We start from the raw sequence: 20,258 nt of genomic DNA, 5'->3' as shown, positions 1-20,258 counted from the left end.
AGTGCGTGTACCCTTTTCTTTAAATGTGCTCTGAAGTTACAGCATAGAGTAGTTGGAAAACCATAGTGTTCAAAGGTTTTGTTGTAGGTTCATGGTATGATTTATGAGGATCGTGGTTAAAAATACTGTGATGATTGAAATTGAAGTCTATTTATCTTCAACTTCTATATCGATTCACGTCCACTAAGCTTTGGCTTTTGTCTGTAGATGTGATTCTGCGGTTCTGTTTACCTGCTCCTATCTCTTCTTATTTTTTCTAGCATTTTACACCTATTGGATATAGGTCGTGCTTGATATTTGATATTTCTTTTGTCCTTTGAGGAGCCTATTGATGCCAAGAGTGAAACTAGTAAGAAACCATATACCAATTTATATCTGTCAAAACATTAGTAATTGTTACGTTATTTTGTTAAGGTGCTTTGACGTAGCTTTGCATTTTGTTGAAATTAAGTATTTGTTGCCCATTCATAGAGGAGCTCCTGCTTTTGTTGAGAGCGACGGATCCTTCTTATAGGAATCAGGGTATTTTTTTCTTCTCCTTCTCGCATTCATTTCGGTCAGTTTATTGGAATAAATTTTGGTTGTTTACTTCACAGCCACTCTTCTTGATGTCGAAGTGTGTGGTATTAAAAAAAATGGTTCTATTTTCCCAGCAGTATTTTCTTGTCAAAGTTCTCCCATACGTATTGTTAATATCATATAATGACTTGTTAACCGTGTTACTGAAATTGTAAAAATGTGGCTTTTTGAATTTTCCAAAAAACCTGTTGTTCAATGCTATACCGAACTTGTTAATAGAGTCATGAAATTTGTTAATAGCATTACTGAAGTTGTAAAAATACTACTTTTTGAATTTTCTGAAAAATCTATTATTAACTGTTATACTGAACTTGTTAATAGCATTATAAAACTTGTTAACCGTTTTACTGAAATTGTAAAAATTTTCAAAAAAAGTAGTCACTAAAGTTGTAAAAATGCCATTTTTTTAAATTTTTTAGAAAATCTGTTATTAAAAACTATATCGTAGTTATTAAAAGATTTGCGCAACTTGTTAAGGGCATTATTGAAGTTGTAAAAATACTACTTTTTGAATTTTCTGAAAAACCTATTGTTAACCACTATACTGAACTTATTAATAGCGTAACAAAACTTGTTAATTATTTTACTGAAGTTGTAACTGAACTTATTTGCTGCCACCGGAGCTCTGGCAACTGATTGGCAGAGGCCGCTGAAGCTTCGGGAACAACAGCCACCTAAGCTCCAGCCTAAGCTCCGGCAGTCACTGTCGGCACTGGAGCTTCAGCGACCAGTGGGGGCATTTGGTTTTTTAAAAAACAATAAATAAAATAAAGAACAATATGTCATTTCAGTAAATTTATAAGTGTCAAACCGGTTACTTATGACTAAATTAAGATTTTGCAAATTCAAGTGACTATTTTGGCATTTTCAAGTTTAAATGTCATTTTTGTGTCATTTTCCCTACAAGTAACTTATATTTAAGAACAAAAATCTTCCTAATAAGTGGCTTATAATAAACACCATAATGACATTATATTTAGAATCAAAATTAACTTCCTAACTAGTTTTGCCAAAACTTCTATGCGTTGAAGACTGCTATATAATTCTCATGGTAATCTATTTCCACCATCACCCTGCTCAAGCCCATCAATTCCAAACATTCAGGTGCTGACAGCAACGCCAAGCTTTCTACCTTCCTCGATGCAAATAGGTGCTTTATCAGTTTTACTGCGAAATAATATTATAATGCTGCATCAATGTTATTTACTCCCTTTCTGCTTTCTATTACAGTTTATTTTCGTATGCTAAAATAAACTCTGCAGCACAAATTGTTACAAAATGAAACTGATAGGTATGGAGATTCTGGATTAAAGTTTCAGACAAAAGGTCAGATACAGTGTTTAGGATCAAGCATTTGGATTGTTTATTCCCATGTTTAGAGTACCATATTTTAATGATAACTAAATAATATTAAATTTTAATTCTACTTAAATGATCTGATTGTTTTATAGATTACAAAATAATGTTTCATGACAGTGATTTAACTTGTTGTAGGGGATTATTCTGATAGTTTACTATCTGCTAATTAAAACAAAGCACATTCTAATTGATAACTAATTCTTCTACGGTATATCCTTTGACCTTTCCCATTAATAATGATTTTTACCTACACAGGTGCACTCCCTCCATCCTTGGCCTCATCCTTCCCTTATTGCAAGCGCATCTCTGAATTTGGTGGCATATAAAACTTACGGCAATGATATGTTTTGAGCATATAAACCATGCCAATATGGTAAAATCTCTGCTATATGGTCTAATTTCTTGTAAAATATCATGCATATGTTGTAATTAATATGTTCGAATAATATGTAATTAAAAGGCTTCATATTAATGATGTGTCAGTAGTAATCTGTAAGAGTCAGCTCTCCATAACAATTTTTAGTTTTCTTTTCATTATTGAAGTTTGATTTAAAACCATGGGTGTGTAACTAGTTTGGTATAGCTTATTAAAACCTCACCATTTGATTGACAATGAAAAAGGAAAAAAAATCATAGACTACACTAGCAGAAAAATCCCCTTAAATATATAACACTTCAGACTAAACGCAGATACACCCCAGTTTATTGATCTAACCAAAAAAAAAAAAAAAGGGTTTGCAATTTGTACCATATGCCATCTAGAAATTGGAAATAAACATATCTCCATAATCTCTTGTAGAGCAAAGGACCTACCACAACCCAAAATCCCACCACAAACCCCAATGTCATGCTTACAAAAAACCAATCAATCCCCTCCCCATGATCACCATTCTTATCATCTTGATCTGGATCACTTGAAGTGCAGTTATTAGTGAGAGGAGGACCACAAAGGTTGTTGCCAGCAAAACTAGATGCTTCAAAGCTTTGCAACTCTGTCCCTGTAGGAATTCTTCCCTCCAAATCATTTCTTGACAAGTTCAGAAAGCTCAAGAAGCTTAACTTGGTTATGCTTTGTGGGATTTCACCAACAAGATGATTCCTTGAGAAATCGACAGACTCTAGTGACTCCAAGTTCCCAAAAGTTTTTGGAATTTGACCGCTCAAACAATTATTAGAAACATTTAGAAAGTGTAACCCCTTAAGTCTTGTGATTTCCATTGGTATCTCTCCAGATAATTTGTTGCTTGAAAGGTCAATACTTGTGATGAGACCAAGAATAGCTCTATAATCAACTCTCCCTTTTAGGGAAAGGAGCTCCTCAAGAACCAGATGCCTTGTGTTGTTTGCTCCATTGCAAAGAATGTATGATTCTGAACTACTATTTACTATTGAAATAGCACTCAAATGGTTGATGCATTTGGGTATTTGTCCTGTCAACTTGTTTTGTGCAAGGTCTAAGACTTGTAATAACCTCATGTAACATATTTGAAAGGGAACTTGACCAGAGAACTTATTTGATTTAAGAACAAGAATCTTCACATTTGGCAAGTGTTGTCCAACCCATGATGCAATTGTTCCTGAAAATTGATTGTTCCCTAGATCCAAAGAAATCAGTTTGCTGCAATTTTTCAACAAAGTTGGGAAAGTTCCAAAGAAACTATTGTTGCGAAGGTGCAACACTTCCAACCAGGATAATGATCCAATGGATGAGGGTAGGATCCCAGTCAATTGATTGTTTGCTAAGTTCACTACACCAAGTTTTGGCCACATCATCTAATAATCAGGCATTTCTCCTGATAAATTATTTGATGCCAGTATAAGAAATTCTAAGTTCTTTGTCTCATCATGTTTAGAACGCAAAAGATGTGTTAAGGATCCTGAAAATTGATTGCTTGAGAGGTCTATATAAATCATATGAGGTGATATGTAAGGCAATGGACCATTTAACTTATTTGAGCTTAAATCCACAATACTTGGGAGAGGAATGGAATTCTCCCATACATTTGAAAGCTCACCATCAATGTAATTGTGAGAGAGGTTTAATTTATGAGCATTGTCAAATCTGCTCCAAAGCCAAGATGGAATAGGACCAAATATGTGTGTGTTTGAAATATCCAAATCACAGAGATGCTTTAGTGATTGAATCCACAATGGAAAGTCAGGGCCTAGATTCCAGGAAGCCATTCCTAAATACTCCAAAGTTTGAAAAGGAGGACTCCAATTGGGACTCACTTGTAAAGTGAATTGGTTTCTTGATGCATTGAATAGGTGTAAGTGGGAGAGATTAAGGTGGGCCTCTTTCACAATTCCATTGAATAGATTATCTTGGGTATAAAGAAAACGCAATTTAGAAAGTGATCCTAGAATTTCGAAAGGAAATCCACTGAATCGATTATTTGAAAGGTCAAGATATATTAAAGATGTGAGATTTCCTAGTGATTTAGGGATTTCACCTTGGATATTGTTGCTAGAGAGATAAAGCCTAGCAAGATTTTTGAAACGCCCAATTTGATATGTTAAATAGCTAGGTAATTGAAAACTTGTAGCATACAAAACCTCTAATCTGTGTGAACCACATTTGAAGAAAACTTGTAAAATTTCAGAAACTTGTTGATGGCACTTTTTATTTGAAATAAACAATCTTTTCAGGTTGCAGAGATTTCCAATAGAGATTGGAATTTTTCCTTCTAGATGATTATCAAACAAAGCAAGATGATCAAGAGAAGTCAAGTTTCCAATGTTATGAGAAATAGTGCCAGCCAAGTTATTACCAAAGAGATAAAGACACTTCAAATGATTGAAGCTGTACAACCAATCAGGAATAAAAGAGCCAAACAAATTTTTGGATAAATCAAGATGTTGAAGGAGAGTTAAGTTTTGAATACCTTCAGGGATAGATCCATGGAAATTATTACTCGATAACTGAAGATAAAACAAATTTTTCAAATGGAATATCCAATTTGGAACTAGTGGAGGCCCAAAGAAGTAAGAATTGGAAAGGTCAAGGATGGCTAGAGATGAAAAGTTAAAGGTAGATGGTTGAAAATAATGACAAAAATCACAATATGACAAGTGCAACACACTCAAAGAGGGAAGTGAATGTAGAATGTTCAACCAATCAGAGGTGATGGATAAGTTTGTGAAACTTAGGTCAAGACATTGGAGCATATAGAGACCTCCAAGCCACTGAAGATTTCCAACATAAAATCCATCCACATCAGATTGATAAGAACCTCTGAGATCAAGATAGATCAGATTGGAGAGGTTTCCAATTTCTTGAGGTATGCTTCCCATGAAATGATTGCCTCCAATGTCAAGGTAGAGCAAATTGGAAAGATTGGTAATTTGATGGGGAATTCTTCCACCAAATCCAGCTTGAGAGAGGTTAAGGTATGTTAAGTTCATCATTGAGTCAAGGAAAGTAGGGATTTGCATGCCACCAAAATCATTACCACTCAAGTCCAAATAATTTAAATGCTTCAAATCAAGCAAAGAAGGATGTATCTAACCCCTAAACCTTGATCTCTCAAAAGATTCACGTACATCATAATACCAAGGAGGTGAAGGAGGTGAAGTTGCGAGGTGAAGCTCAAGAATGTTACCAGTTACGTTGTTGCAAACAACTGATTCCCAGTTGCAACACTCTCCATCACCAGCAGACCAAGAGGTGAGCCTGTTTGAAGAGTCTTGGAGGTGAAGCTTTAAGCTTAAGAATAGCATCTCGCTCACTTGGAACACAGAGGATACTAGAGGATGCTTTGTATATGAATAAATCAACAGTTAGAAAGGTAAGAAACCACAGAAAAACAAACCTAACATTGGTAACAATATTGCAGGAACCGTCGATGACAATCAAGCGCTGGATTATTTTTCTCAGATTTATATCCTTTGTTTCAGGTGCTGAAATTTATAATGTTACTTGTTGAGCTATGCGGCTGTTATTTAAAGCGCCTCCAGTCAACTTCTTACAAAGCAGAATTGAGTGTCCCACACACAAATGATATGGTTGATTAGTGTGTTTTAATAAAAAAAGTTTACTTTGTTTGCCTCACTGTAAAAGTACTTTTTATATTTTATTTAACTAATAATTTTGCAATTATTAGTAAAATAACATCTATTTTGATGAAAAGCATTTTGATATGTGTGTGTGTGTATGTGTCATAACAAATATTGCATATATTTTAAATTTTAAAATTTACAATCAATTTCTAAAAACAAATTGGTGTTAAACAAGAAGAAAGTAGTCACAATACAATTTTTTTTTTTATGCTGTGTCGCTTTTTCTCTACAAGAATACTAAATAGATATGGAGAAAATAAGGTATTAATTAATGGGTGCGTTGTGGAAATTAAATTCTTTTCTACGCCAATAAACAATATCATAATTAGTTACAACATGCAGAGAAAATTATTTTTTAATTTGTAGTCATAATATAGCCTTGCAAAGTGTTTTATATATAATCTAATTGATTTCCATTGAAAAAAGATGCCTATATTTAGTGCTAAAAAATGCCCAAGGGAAAAAGTCTTCCATAATTGAGCTGTTAACTTTTGTGCATGTTAAAATCGGCAAACTGATAATGAAGATATCCTTCTTCGATCATGATTCAACATTTTTATATTTAAGTTTTTCATCATTGATGTGATATGTAGATCCAAATGAGGAAAATATATTGTCACTTGCATAAACTGTTTTTTTGTGGAAATTTTAAAAGTTGACGGCTATTCTTAGTCTGGGCCCTATGTTTGCGTTGTTGACGGGGTATAAGAGTTGAGAGTCAATGGTAAAAGACATCAAAGAAAAATGAAAACAAGAAATTATTGTGAAGTCAAACTCACGATCTTCTGATTATAGGAGAATGTTCATGTCATTAGACCCACATTATTCTTGTAGAGCAAAAGCATAATAACGGGGATGGAAGGTTATTTTACACACATTAATTATTTTTTAAATGACTTTATTTAATTTACGATTGATTATTCTTCAAGGAAAACTTTGTATTTTGTTATCAAAATGATAAAGTTAGATAGCAAAGAAGAGAATAGCAAGACGAGAATAGGGAGGGGAAAAAATAAGAAGGTACTCCTCCAATCCTTAATATAAGACATATTTAACTAATTTGATTAGATTAAGGAAGTTAGGTAAGTTAGTTAATTATAAGAAATATGACATGTTTTTCCTAAAACACTATAATCATCTTCCTTAATATCCTCTCTTCCTCTTCTATTTGATTATGATTCAGGGAGATCCATAAGGGTAATTTAGGGAAAACTAACGAATATGAGAAATAGGTCTTATATTTAAGACTAAAATCAACTCAACAATTAGGTCCTATATTAAGGACCGAAGGAGCATTTTATTTTTTCATTCACATACGGTACCAATCCTCTATTTATAGTCCTCAAACCGTTAAAGTCTAATATACTAGGGTTATAAAGGAGTGAAGAAGAACATAATGACATTAAACATGAGAAACTCCTCCCAAGTCATTCATTGAGAAGGTTATGGGTTTAGGGCATTCAAAGATAAAAAATCCTAACAGTTGGGTTATGAACATTCGCTTGTGCATAACGCATATTATGCTTCATTAGCACCTTACTAGAAAAAACTCATTGGGACAAAAATCTAGTGAAAAAAAAAAGAGTCACACTATATATTGAAGCTACTCGATTAAAAAAACCTTGTAAGGAAAACTATGTGACACACAAGCTTGGCTTTAAAAAAAACAAAGAAAGAGTACAACATACTCTTTACTCTCCATAATAACAATATCACTTTTACTCTGCTTGATTGATAACAGCATCACTTTTCATCATTTTATCTCTGTAAAGTATACTAATTTCTCAAGCAAATTATTTCCAATTATTTTTCAAGCACATAGTTGCATCATGTGTTGTCATCAAATTATCTACTGAAATGTATTATATTCCTCTAATCTTTTGGATATGTTGAAATATCAATATACTCTTCACTTGCCTTATGCACTGTGGAGTTAATGAAGTTGAACTGCCCTTAATTGTCGCTTTGGGGTTACTCCAAAAATTAACCGAATTAATGCAATATAGTGCACAACTTGGGTCGTTTCACTTTGAGGAGCCGAAAACGAAATTAAACCCTAGTAAATGAATGCAAGTAACCTAAACTATAAAAAGAGATTTTTGATTTTGAAAAGCTGTTAATTAAATACTACGAATTAAATTGAAATTAAAATACTTTTTTTTTGTTTTTATATAAAAGTGATTAAAATGAATGGAGATTAAAGAAATGAAAATGAGACACACAAATAACACTGATAAAAATCAATCCTCCAATTCAACAATGCAGGCAATCATCACTCTAAAAGATGTGGGAGTTAAAAACAATGAATTAAGAATTATAATTGAGCTTTTGATCCAACAACCGAGCCACCTCGAATTGCCACAAAATATTTTCCTAAAATCCCAACTTACTAACTGCAACCAGAATAGTAAAATGGGATTAAGGATGCTAAAAACCAATGCTTAATTAGAACTCTTAAATCCAAAATAACAGAATTAAAGCTAGCAAGAGACTATATGATCCAAAATTTTAAGCCACCTTAGAAAATCACAATATATTAATTCCAAAATCAATACAAATGTCATAACCACAACATTATAATTGAGATCAAAACTATAAACAGCCCAATGTCAAATACTAAGCAATAATTCAGTCATAATAATCCCCAAATATAATTAGATTAAGCAATACAATTATCCCAATAATCAGAGAAACTATCCTAAGACCTAGGAATTGTTAAACAATTATTGAGTAGGAAATTAAAGCAACTAAAACTCCCCTTTGATGATCTAAGCTCCTGCCATTATTGTTGAATTAGAGAATTGTGAAGCTAGCCTCGGTTTGCCATGAGATTCGACGCCACCAGCAATTCTCTATTGCAACTTCCATGGAGGATATCGAAGGAAGAGTGTAGAAAACCGTCAGCTCCCCTGGTCTGCGTCTGCCGTCACTCCGTTTTCTCCCTCTCCCAGCCGCCGTCCAGCTCGCTTCAGCGTCGTGTGTGTTGCCCGCCTCTGTTTCGCTATGGTCGCGCTGAGAAAGGAAGAAGACGAAGTCGATGATGATGACGGCTTTCGGTCAAAGGAAGAAGAGGTGGATGGTTTCGCCGTCGACTCCTCACTCTCTTCTTTCGTCGTGTGTCGTCCGCCTCCAGCTTGTTCGTGCTTCTCTGTTTTTCCGCTGGTCAGCTTCGCCGCCTCCAGTTCGCTTTCGTTCGGCGTCGCGTGTGTGTGTATTTTCCTCCTGTCTTCGGCCAGCTGATGATGGTTATTAGGTTGGGGCAAAACGTTGCGTTTTGCCCCCAACTTAATATTATATTTTTTTGGGAAAATGACATTGAGGTCCCACAGAACCAAAAATACAGCAAAAAGGTCCCCTGAAATCCCATAATTTTTCTGAAGTCCCAAAGGAACTTAGATGCAATTTTCAGAATCTGGAAATTACCCTCTTACCCTTGCTTATGAGATTCGAAAATGCTGAAAGGAGATTAGAGCCTCTGTTTTTTGTTTGACCGGAAGAAAGCTGAAACCGTGTTGTGCTTTTGTGCTGCTGGAAATCTGGTGAAAACCCATCGCGATGCTCAAATTCCCCTCACAACCCGTCGAAAATCGTGAGCCTTCGTGCTGGTTGGTGTGTGTTGTGATTTAAGTTGGGTGTGTAGAATGATAATGGGTGCTCTGTTTTTGGGTTGTTTTTGGGTGGTTTTCCTCTGTTCTGACGTTGGTTTAGTGGCAAAGGAAGAAAAAGATGAAGGTTAGTGAGGGTAGAAACCCTTAGCACGAAATGGGACTGTGTTGTCAATCAGGCCGCGATTGTTGTCAATGTGTGCCGCTACACTTGTCAATGTAGCTCTTTAAGTTGTCAATGACAGTTGCGTGCTTCTTGATGCAGGTTTAAGTTACTGATGGTTTTTCAAAGCTTTTGTTTTTGGTTTAGGATTCAGAAGTTAATGAATGGAAAAGCTGTGTTTTTGGTTGGTGTGTGTTGTGATTTAAGTTGGGTGTGTAGAATGATAATGGATGCTCTGTTTTTGGGTGGTTTTCCTCTGTTTTGACGTTAGTTTAGTGGCAAAGGAAGAAAAAGATGAAGGTTAGTGAGGCTAGAAACCCTTAGCACGAAATGGGATTGTGTTGTCAATCAGGCCGCGATTGTTGTCAATGTGTGCCGCTACACTTGTCAATGTAGCTCCTTAAGTTGTCAATGACAGTTGCGTGATTCTTGATGCAGGTTTAAGTTACTGATGGCAAGTACGTCTGGAAAACATCTATTTTGCTTTGTTCACATAAGGGGAAAGTTTATAAATGATGGAGAAGATAATATGAGATATGTGAGAGGTAGTGTAAGAACAACCAATGTAAAGGAGGGCACAAGTTATGAAGAATTGAAGGAAATTATATCATCAATTGTTGGAAAAGAAAGCAACTCATTTCTTCTGAAATTCTCAGTTGTGTTTGATAAAAAAACTTTTGTGGAGTTGGTAGATGATGATGGGGTGGAACATTTGATAAAGTTCAATGAAGAAAGTGGTCATGTGTATGTCGAAGAAAATGAAAATGAGGACCACATAGAAGCAACAAGGGATAATATATACAATGGAGGAGCAAGATGTGTAAGTATAGTTGAACAAAACTGTAAATGGGTGTGAAGGGAATTTTTTGTAAATGGATACACACCAATAGTTAGTTTCTCGTAATTACATGCAACCCCTGTGTTTTTTTGGAATGGGTTGTGAAATAGGTGTAGTTTCATGTATATGAAGGTGTAAATGAAAGTTGACTATGAATTGGCATGTTAGATTCTGCTGTCATTTAAGTTGTCATACCTGCACTCTGTATTGTCATTAGACCTGTTATGACTTATCAATAGAGCACTGTCACTTGTCAATTAATTTGCTGATGTAAGTTGTCAACAATATGAATTCAAGTTACATAACTTGTTTTAGTAACATATGATATTTTCAATCACTCTGTCATATTATATTTTTGGTTATTTGTCATATATAATCATTATTAATGAAGTGTCAATGGTGGCATAGTGACTTGTCAATGGTGGCATAGTGACTTGTCAATGGTGGCGCTGTGACTTGTCAATAGTGGCACTGTGACTTGTCGTTGGTGGCACTATGACTTGCCAATGGTGGCACACTGACTTGTCGTTGGTGGCACTATGACTTGTTAATCGTGACACACGGACTTGTCATTGGTGGCAATTTGACTTGTCAATGATGGCACACGGACTTGTCATTGGTGGCAATGTGACTTGTCAATGGTGGCACTGTGACTTGCCAATGGTGGCATACTGAGTGGATTTTGAGCACCACGGTGGATTGTTAAAGTTACAAAAATGAGGTTGAATAGTTGATATGTCTTGCTTGGAGTTCAAAGTATTTGTGAAGATTGTATGCTCTGTAGTGGTTACTATATTCCTTTGTGGGGATTTCTATTTCATATTGATGATTGCGTCTGAAAAAGAGGACGAATAAAGGGCACTTCAATCCCAAACACTTTATGGCAACACAGACTGTGTGTATTTATTTGCTGCTGTTATACTTGTCAATGACTACTCTTATAGTTGTCACTAGCAGCCTGCGTAGTTGTCACTGCATGCTCTGTTAGTTGTCACTGGATGCGGTGTTAGTTGTCACTGGATGCTGTGTTAGTTGTCATCACATGCTCTGTTAGTTGTCAGTGGATGCTTAGTTGACTAGATGCTGTGTTAGTTGTCACTACATGCTATGTTAGTTGTCACTGCATGCTCTGTTAGTTGTCACTGCATGCTCTGTTACTTGTCACTGGATGCTGTTACTTCACACTGGATGCTCTGTCATTTCTCACTGGATGCTCTGTCATTTCTCAGTGGATGCTCTGTTAGTTGTTAGTGGATGATGTTTTTTGTTACTGGATGCTATGTTACTTATCACAATATGCTCTGTCCCTTGTCACTGGATGCTGTGTTGTTAGTAAAACCTTTTGATTATGTGTTTTTTTTTTTTGCAGATGAACTGTTTCCATACGATGTTGCGTGCTGTTAAGCCAGAGTTGTTTGCCAATGAGGACAAAATTGGCAACGAAGTGAAATGGGCTAAAGTTTATGTGCAGAATGATACGTGAGTGTAGTTGTTCTGTTTGATTGTGTTATGTTGTGTTTGTTCACAATAAAAATTGCATGCTGCTTACATATTGAATTTGCTTGGCAGTGATTCATGTGGAGTTCATGTCCTCTCTTGGCTACAAGAGTGGGATGGCACTGTTCGTGATGCTGCAGGATATACCATGCCACGATACTCCAATGATGAATTGCAAGAGTTGAAGGTTGGCTGTTTGTGGTGGTTGGTTACCCATCCACAAAATGAACATAGGGATGATGTGATGTCAATGCTATTGGATTTCAACAAGAGCAAGAGGAGGAGATAGAGGAGTCCATTAATTTTTTGTTCTGTTATGCCAGGATGTGTTATGAGATGATTGGCACCTAAGGGTGTGAGCCATGAGGGCAATAGCTTAATGGTCAATAGGTCCTTTTGTAACAAACTGATCAAATTATGTTTATAATATTATTATCTTTGTTATCAGATGTTATGATACCAATTTCTTGGGGACAACTCACATTTTTATTTTTGTTGTTTTATATCTTTATTGATATCGACAAATTTATGTAATATTAATAAGTAATATAACATGAGTTAATGACAAGTGATATAACAAATGAATATGTGGATATTAACAATTGATATTCAAAATTTTTACAACTGAAGGTGTTATTTATTTGTAATGTTAAGTAATATTTATATTAAAATATAATTAATCAGAAGGTGTTACTCAGAGTTATGTTCAATTAACAAGTCACTCTGCTCTATTGGTAAGTCACAGTGCTACCAGTAACAAGTCACAGTGCTCTAGTGGCAAGTCACAGTGCCACCATTGATAAGTCACGGTGCGACGATTGACAAGTCAAATTGCCACCAATGACAAGTCCGTGTGCCACCATTGACAAGTCATAGTGCCACCAACGACAAGTCAGTGTGCCACCATTGGCAAGTCATAGTGCCACCAACGACAAGTCACAGTGCCACCAACGACAAGTCACAGTGCCACCATTGACAAGTCACAGCGCCACCATTAACAAGTCTTAAGGACATGATTGACAAGTCACTATGCCACCATTGACAAGTCACAGTGCCACCATTGACACTTCATTAATAATGATTATATATGACAAATAACCAAAAATATAATATGACAGAGTGATTGAAAATATCATATGTTACTAAAACAAGTTATGTAACTTGAATTCATATTGTTGACAACTTACATCAGCAAATTAATTGACAAGTGACAGTGCTCTATTGATAAGTCATAACAGGTCTAATGACAATACAGAGTGCAGGTATGACAACTTAAATGACAGCAGAATCTAACATGCCAATTCATAGTCAACTTTCATTTACACCTTCATATACATGAAACTACACCTATTTCACAACCCATTCCAAAAAAACACAGGGGTTGCATGTAATTACGAGAAACTAACTATTGGTGTGTATCCATTTACAAAAATTCCCTTCACACCCATTTACAGTTTTGTTCAACTATACTTACACATCTTGCTCCTCCATTGTATATATTATCCCTTGTTGCTTCTATGTGGTCCTCATTTTCATTTTCTTCGACATACACATGACCACTTTCTTCATTGAACTTTATCAAATGTTCCACCCCATCATCATCTACCAACTCCACAAAAGTTTTTTTATCAAACACAACTGAGAATTTCAGAAGAAATGAGTTGCTTTCTTTTCCAACAATTGATGATATAATTTCCTTCAATTCTTCATAACTTGTGCCCTCCTTTACATTGGTTGTTCTTACACTACCTCCCACATATCTCATATTATCTTCTCCATCATTTATAAACTTTCCCCTTATGTGAACAAAGCAAAATAGATGTTTTCCAGACGTACTTGCCATCAGTAACTTAAACCTGCATCAAGAATCACGCAACTGTCATTGACAACTTAAGGAGCTACATTGACAAGTGTAGCGGCACACATTGACAACAATCGCGGCCTGATTGACAACACAATCCCATTTCGTGCTAAGGGTTTCTAGCCTCACTAACCTTCATCTTTTTCTTCTTTTGCCACTAAACTAACTTCAAAACAGAGGAAAACCACCCAAAAACAGAGCATCCATTATCATTCTACACACCCAACTTAAATCACAACACACACCAACCAAAAACACAGCTTTTCCATTCATTAACTTCTGAATCCTAAACCAAAAACAAAAGCTTTGAAAAACCATCAGTAACTTAAACCTGCATCAAGAAGCACGCAACTGTCATTGACAACTTAAAGAGCTACATTGACAAGTGTAGCGGCACACATTGACAACAATCGCGGCCTGATTGACAACACAGTCCCATTTCATGCTAAGGGTTTCTACCCTCACTAACCTTCATCTTTTTCTTCCTTTGCCACTAAACCAACGTCAGAACAGAGGAAAACCACCCAAAAACAACCCAAAAACAGAGCACCCATTATCATTCTACACACCCAACTTAAATCACAACACACACCAACCAGCACGAAGGCTCACGATTTTCGATGGGTTGTGAGGGGAATTTGAGCATCGCGATGGGTTTTCACCAGATTTCCAGCAGCACAAAAGCACAACAGGGTTTCAGTTTTCTTCCGGTCAAACAAAAAACAGAGGCTCTAATCTCCTTTCAACATTTTCGAATCTCATAAGCAAGGGCAAGAGGGTAATTTCCATATTCTGAAAATTGCATCTAAGTCCCTTTGGGACTTCAGAAAAATTATGGGATTTCAGGGGACCTTTTTGCTGTATTTTTGGTTCTGTGGGACCTCAATGTCATTTTCCCTATTTTTTTTTTCCTTTTAATTTATTTTTTTTTTCTTTTTTTTTTCTTTTTGAATCTTCCAAGAACCTGCAAGCAAAATTCAAGGATAAGGTAGCATTAATTGTCCTTGAAACAGACGTCTGTTACAAACAGAGATGACATCCGGTAGACTTTCTACGTCTCCTCTTTTAATTTCCCCTTGAAACAGACGTGAAAAGCCCTCTAAAACAAAAGTAAAAATTGTCTTTTGTAGTAATGTTATCTACGCTCACACACTCTCTCCCTTTCTCACTAATTTTCCATGGCTAATCCATCACTAATTAATATTAACGACAAAATTTTCATTGATAATTAGTGACAAAATAATTTTTTTTGTTAATTCTGTCAGTAATGAGATGTATTTTGTAGTGTATGTTTCATGGTGAAAATGAATCATAACATATTTTTCTACTTCAAATATGAGTTTTTTTTAATTTTAATTATATAATAGGGTAAAATTTCAAAGTATCAAATGCTTTAAATTTTATCATACTGTATTTATATTTTGAGTAAGTTAAGTTGGGAAGAAAAAAACTTTTGTATTGTAAATAAAAGGAGGGAGGTCTTTACTTATATAAAAAAGTGAAAGTGGAAGTCCATTAAGATTTAAACACTGATTAAAAGATCTAATTAAACATCAAAATATCAATTTTATTGCCAAAAACTTGCTTCTTGCTAATGTGTTTAATAAATTGAAGTTATTGTAGTAAATAAAAGTAAAATAAAAATCTCAATACTAATTACGTCGTGAAACTTCAAATTTTTAAAAGACATTTAAGTGAAAATATTTTCGAAAAATGATATTCTAAAATAGAAAAAATATATTGCGCCCCTTTTATGGTGAAGTACATACTATACTCACATTTCAATTATAACATATTTTGTAGAACATTTTATTAACTTATAATGTCATGTAACATAAGAAGAATAATTGAAATTGAAATTTTTTTGGGTGAGAAGAAATTGAAAATTTTAGAATACAAGAATAATGAGAATGGGAGAAAGGAAGGGACAAGAAAGAGCACGGGTGGGGGTACTAGATAGAGGCGGAGAGAGGTAAAGACGAAGCGCGAGTATGTGATTGAGATTGAGACGGAGGATGAATTTTTTTTTACTTTGTAATTACAAATAAGAGAGAATATAATGTAATAATTAAGAAGAATCAAATTTATTCATTGCAATATTAAAAGGGAAGAGAGAAGACAAAGAGAGAAGAAGGATCAAAGAGTTGACTATGAGAAGAGATTAGAAGTTAACACCCAACAAAGTGGGCACCATGAACAGAAAAAGTAACGGATATCTGTTGGATTTAATAAATTTGATATTTTTGCCCTATTTTAAAAAGTTTATGGGTATTCTTGAATCTAATATTTTTTTATGGTGCCTGGTACTTATTTTTACCATTATAATGGATAAATTTGTGACTTTGTCCTTAATTAAAATATACATATTTCTAAGCAGATAAGTCAAATAATAGAGAGAGTGAAGAGTGACACATGGGATAACAATACCTAAAATGCCATGATATCATTGGTCAATGTACAAGTGAGGTGGCACTCGTAGTGCGCTTAAGAATTTCGCAGGCAATTAAGTAGCTATAAGCGCAGCATATGCATAAAAAAGATTCAACATTTAGCTATTTATTAAAAGAAAATGAATAATCCCAATTAAGAATCAAAACAACGTTATAAAGTCATCATCAAACACACCGAAAGATTAAAACAAGGCCCAAATATGCTCTCACTAGTGTAAAGACATTCAATTTTTTTGAAATTTTTGGAAAATTTTTCCAATTTTTCGTCCTCTTAAACAAGGGGAAAAAAACCCTAATAAAAACCAAAAGTTTTTTCCCCCACTTAAGAATGAAAAAAAATACAAAATTAATGAACAAAATCCCTCCTCTCACACTTGTTAAATCTTGCACTGAACCAACAACCGTAAACAACGATAGGCTACGCTTGAGATTCATGGGCAGGGAAAAAGACACCACATATTCAAATTCAAACTCTACTAAAAACCCGAACTTTTTCTCGCTCATGAGATTACAATAAGAATAGAAGAATGTGATGTTTCAAGACTTACCGTAAAACAGTGTTCAGTTCGTGCTTCCCTCTAACCCATTCGAATCGAATCGCAGCCAAGATCGGAGCCGCCGCCACTTCAGCCCTTCATCTTCTTGCTGGCGGCGGTGGAGCAGCAACGGCTGCGATGCATCTTCAGTGACTCGGTTGAGGAAGACTGGATTCGATAATATAAGTAGATTTCTTACCACAAATGAAACCGTGATAAATCAAACAACATGATTAGTGAATTCTAAAACGTCAAACACAAAATCACTTGGAAAAAAACAGGAAAATGACCCAAAAAAAAAAAGTTGGAAATTGTGAAATTCCAACTTAGATAGCTAGCACATCAAAATCCCAGGAAGGAAGTGGTATTTGATCTGGTGTTTTAATTTGTAAATATAATTAAATGACTAAAATGCCCTTATTTCAAAAAGTTTATTGATAGATTATAAACTAATAATAAAAGTGTTAAATAGCAAATGACAAAAAATATACTAATAATGATAAATTATTTATTAACAAGTTTTAAACTAACAATGACAAGTGTTAAATAAAAATAACAAAAAATATATTAGCAGTAATAAGTTTAAAATAAGGATATTTAAGTTATTTAACTATAATTGCAAAACACTATATCAGGCACCACTTTTTTTCTTAGGATTTTAAAGTTTTACCTAACTGAATTTGAATTTTACAATTTCTAGCTTTTTTTTTTGTCTTTTTTTCCCAAAAAAAAAGTTGAGCAACCTTAATGACCTGAACATAGAAGGTCCATGGCAAGCAAAGTAAATTTGGTGAGGAAGGCATCAAAGAAGAGGGAGAGAACAATGGAGGGAGAGAAAGGGTGGCTCACGGTAAATTAATATTTGCCGGGAAAAAAGTCGTCACCTTGATTTGAAATTTGAATTTTAGAGGGAAAAAAAGAGTTGAATATATAGTCGACTAACCATGCTCATTCACCGATGCCTCTCTTAATGAAGACTGGGGATATTACAAACGGCGACTTTGAATTGTACTGGGAAATGGAAATCCGCACATAATGACTTGTATTGCGTTTGGCACGAGAGTTTAGAGGGAAGAAGAAGGAGGAGGAGGAATTTTAATCATTTCTCTTGTTTGAAAAGATAAAAATTTTAGGAGGAGAGGGAAATTTTTTTAACATTTTTCTTCCCTCCCCTCAAAAGCCTTTTCTCCAAAACTAGGAGAATTTGGAGCGAAATAGTAATATTTTGATTTGTATTGACTAATATGTTTATATTATTTTCTAATAATCTCATGTTACCTTTTACTGCCGAATTGTATGTGATTTGGTTTATTTATGGATTCAATCATGCCTCTCTTTCCTTATTTATGTGCTATCAAATATATTTTAATTTCCAAACACAAATCAAACATTCAAAACAAAAACATACAAATAAGTTATCTATGTTGTCTTTAAAAAAGTTATTTAACTGCTTGTATCAACAACACAGAGAAAAATGAAAGGTGGAAAAAATATTCAATTTAACATATTTACTTCATTAGACTAAATTTTGGATATATTGGATATATAGTAGCTATTAGTTATGTATTATCATTATATTTATTTAATTTTGCTAATTATAAAAAGTTGATCTCATATATTAAATGTTATTTATACTTTTCACCAAAAAAAAAATGTTATTTATACTAAATTTTATTAATTACTCTATAAGTTTGTAAAAATCAACTTAAATAATATAAGGGTAAAGTTGTCCACACAAAATATGTTGCCTCCCCTCCCTTCCAAAACCAAATAAGGTAACATTAAAATTTCTCCCCTCTCCTCCCCTCGTATTAATTCAAATAAGGTAATATTAAAATCCCTCCCTTTTTTTTTCATCTCCTTTCACTATAAAAAAAACACTAATTAGCGACAGAATTTGCGACGGAAAAAATTCCGTCGCTAATTTTTTCGACGGATTAGTGTTGGAATTTTTCCATCGCTAATATTAGCGACGGATTAGCAACGAATTTTTGTCCGTCGCTAAATTCCGTCACTAATCTGTCAGAAAATCCGTCAATAAATATTTAGTGATGGAATCTTTTGACGGAAAAAGATTCCGTCGCTAATCCGTCAAAAAAATTAGCGACAGAATTTCCGTCCCAATTCCGTCAGAAATTAGCGACGGAATTTGTTTCCGTTGCAAATTTTAAGAAAATAAATTACATAGGATATATATACAAGTAGAAGAATACTATTTATCATAATCTATTTAAATCATTTAATTTTTTATATAGAATAATTTATTAGATTTTATTATAATAGTTTTTTTTTTGAATAACAAGATTTTTTTTGACTAATTGTAAATGATTTTCTTCAAGTATATAAACACATATACATAATATATATAATATAATATATATAATTAAATTGTTATCTTATCAATATTAATTAAAAAATAAATTAAAAAATATTTATAAAAAATTATTTATGATTTAAAATTCAAAATTAGTGTCGTTAGAAATTAAAATTATATTAAAAATATTTTAAAAAAATAAAACATTATAAAAATAGTAAAAAAAATTTTAAAATTATTTTTTCATTAAAATAGTTATGATTAAAATTATCATATAGTATATTTTTAGTTTTTTATATATATGTCTATATAATTATTTGTGTAAAATAATATATATATCTTTAATTTTACATAATAAGTCAACAGGTTCATTGCAGCTCAACTGGTAAAACCGCACGTGCGCACGAAGGAGGTCCTGGGTTCAAGCCATGGAGAAGTCACTTTGAGGAGGGAATTATGTGGTAGTGACATGTGGCGCCACGTGCCAGGTAGAGATGAGGTGGCAGCGACACGTGGAAGTGGTCCCCAATGATAACGTGACAATTGGTAGAGGTACTATGTGGTATTTATTTTATTTTTAAAAAAATCAAGTTAGCGGCGGATTAGCAACGGAAATTTTTGTCAAGATTAGCAACGGAATTTCAATTCCGTCGCTAATCAATTAGCGACAAAGGAATTAGCGACGGAACAATTCCGTCACTAATCCGTTTTCGTCGCTAATCCGTCACTAATTCCATGGCTAAAAGCATGTTTTTTTTGTAGTGTTTGCTTCTATTAAAATCCCTCTCCTCTCCTTCCTTCCCTTCTATTGAGCCAAACACCCTTAAAAGACTACCCATTACTATTGGATGCTATCAACGAGGAGTTTGAAAAGTGAAACCAACGAATCCATGAGGGGAACTGGTTCAGCACATCAAGAAGCAAAGGGAAAGGGTTTCTCCGCATTCCTTTCCCTCGATTTTTATCCATTTCACATCTCAGATTTATATTTTATAAA

General features: G+C 34.2%; 1 protein-coding gene across 1 annotated transcript; it reads right to left on the bottom strand.

The window, feature by feature from the left end:
• Positions 1-1,679: 1,679 nt before the first annotated feature.
• Positions 1,680-5,346, bottom strand: LOC114755231 (receptor-like protein EIX2). Its single transcript, XM_028944095.1, has 3 exons — positions 5,115-5,346; positions 2,687-3,515; positions 1,680-1,746 (listed from the first exon to the last, which is right to left on the bottom strand). The coding sequence occupies exons 1-3, from the start codon at positions 5,344-5,346 to the stop codon at positions 1,680-1,682; spliced, it is 1,128 nt and encodes a 375-aa protein (XP_028799928.1).
• Positions 5,347-20,258: the final 14,912 nt, after the last annotated feature.

The sequence above is a fragment of the Neltuma alba genome, unplaced genomic scaffold (genome assembly GCF_004799145.2).
Source record: "Neltuma alba isolate B1F8T4 unplaced genomic scaffold, ASM479914v2 tig00010241_pilon, whole genome shotgun sequence".
NCBI lineage: Eukaryota > Viridiplantae > Streptophyta > Magnoliopsida > Fabales > Fabaceae > Neltuma > Neltuma alba.
Note: the sequence above shows the minus strand (reverse complement) of the source record. Positions and strands in the feature narration are given on the sequence as shown.

Coding starts and splice junctions, on each gene's coding strand:
- LOC114755231 (XM_028944095.1), bottom strand. CDS start 5,346: ATGATGAACTTAACATACCTTAACCTCTCTCAAGCTGGATTTGGTGGA. Junction 3,516..5,114: donor AAATCTTCAGTGGCTTGGAG/GTCTCTATATGC, acceptor ATCAATTTTCAG/GAACAATTGCATCATGGGTT. Junction 1,747..2,686: donor CAATTTCTAGATGGCATATG/GTACAAATTGCA, acceptor ATTATTTCGCAG/TAAAACTGATAAAGCACCTA.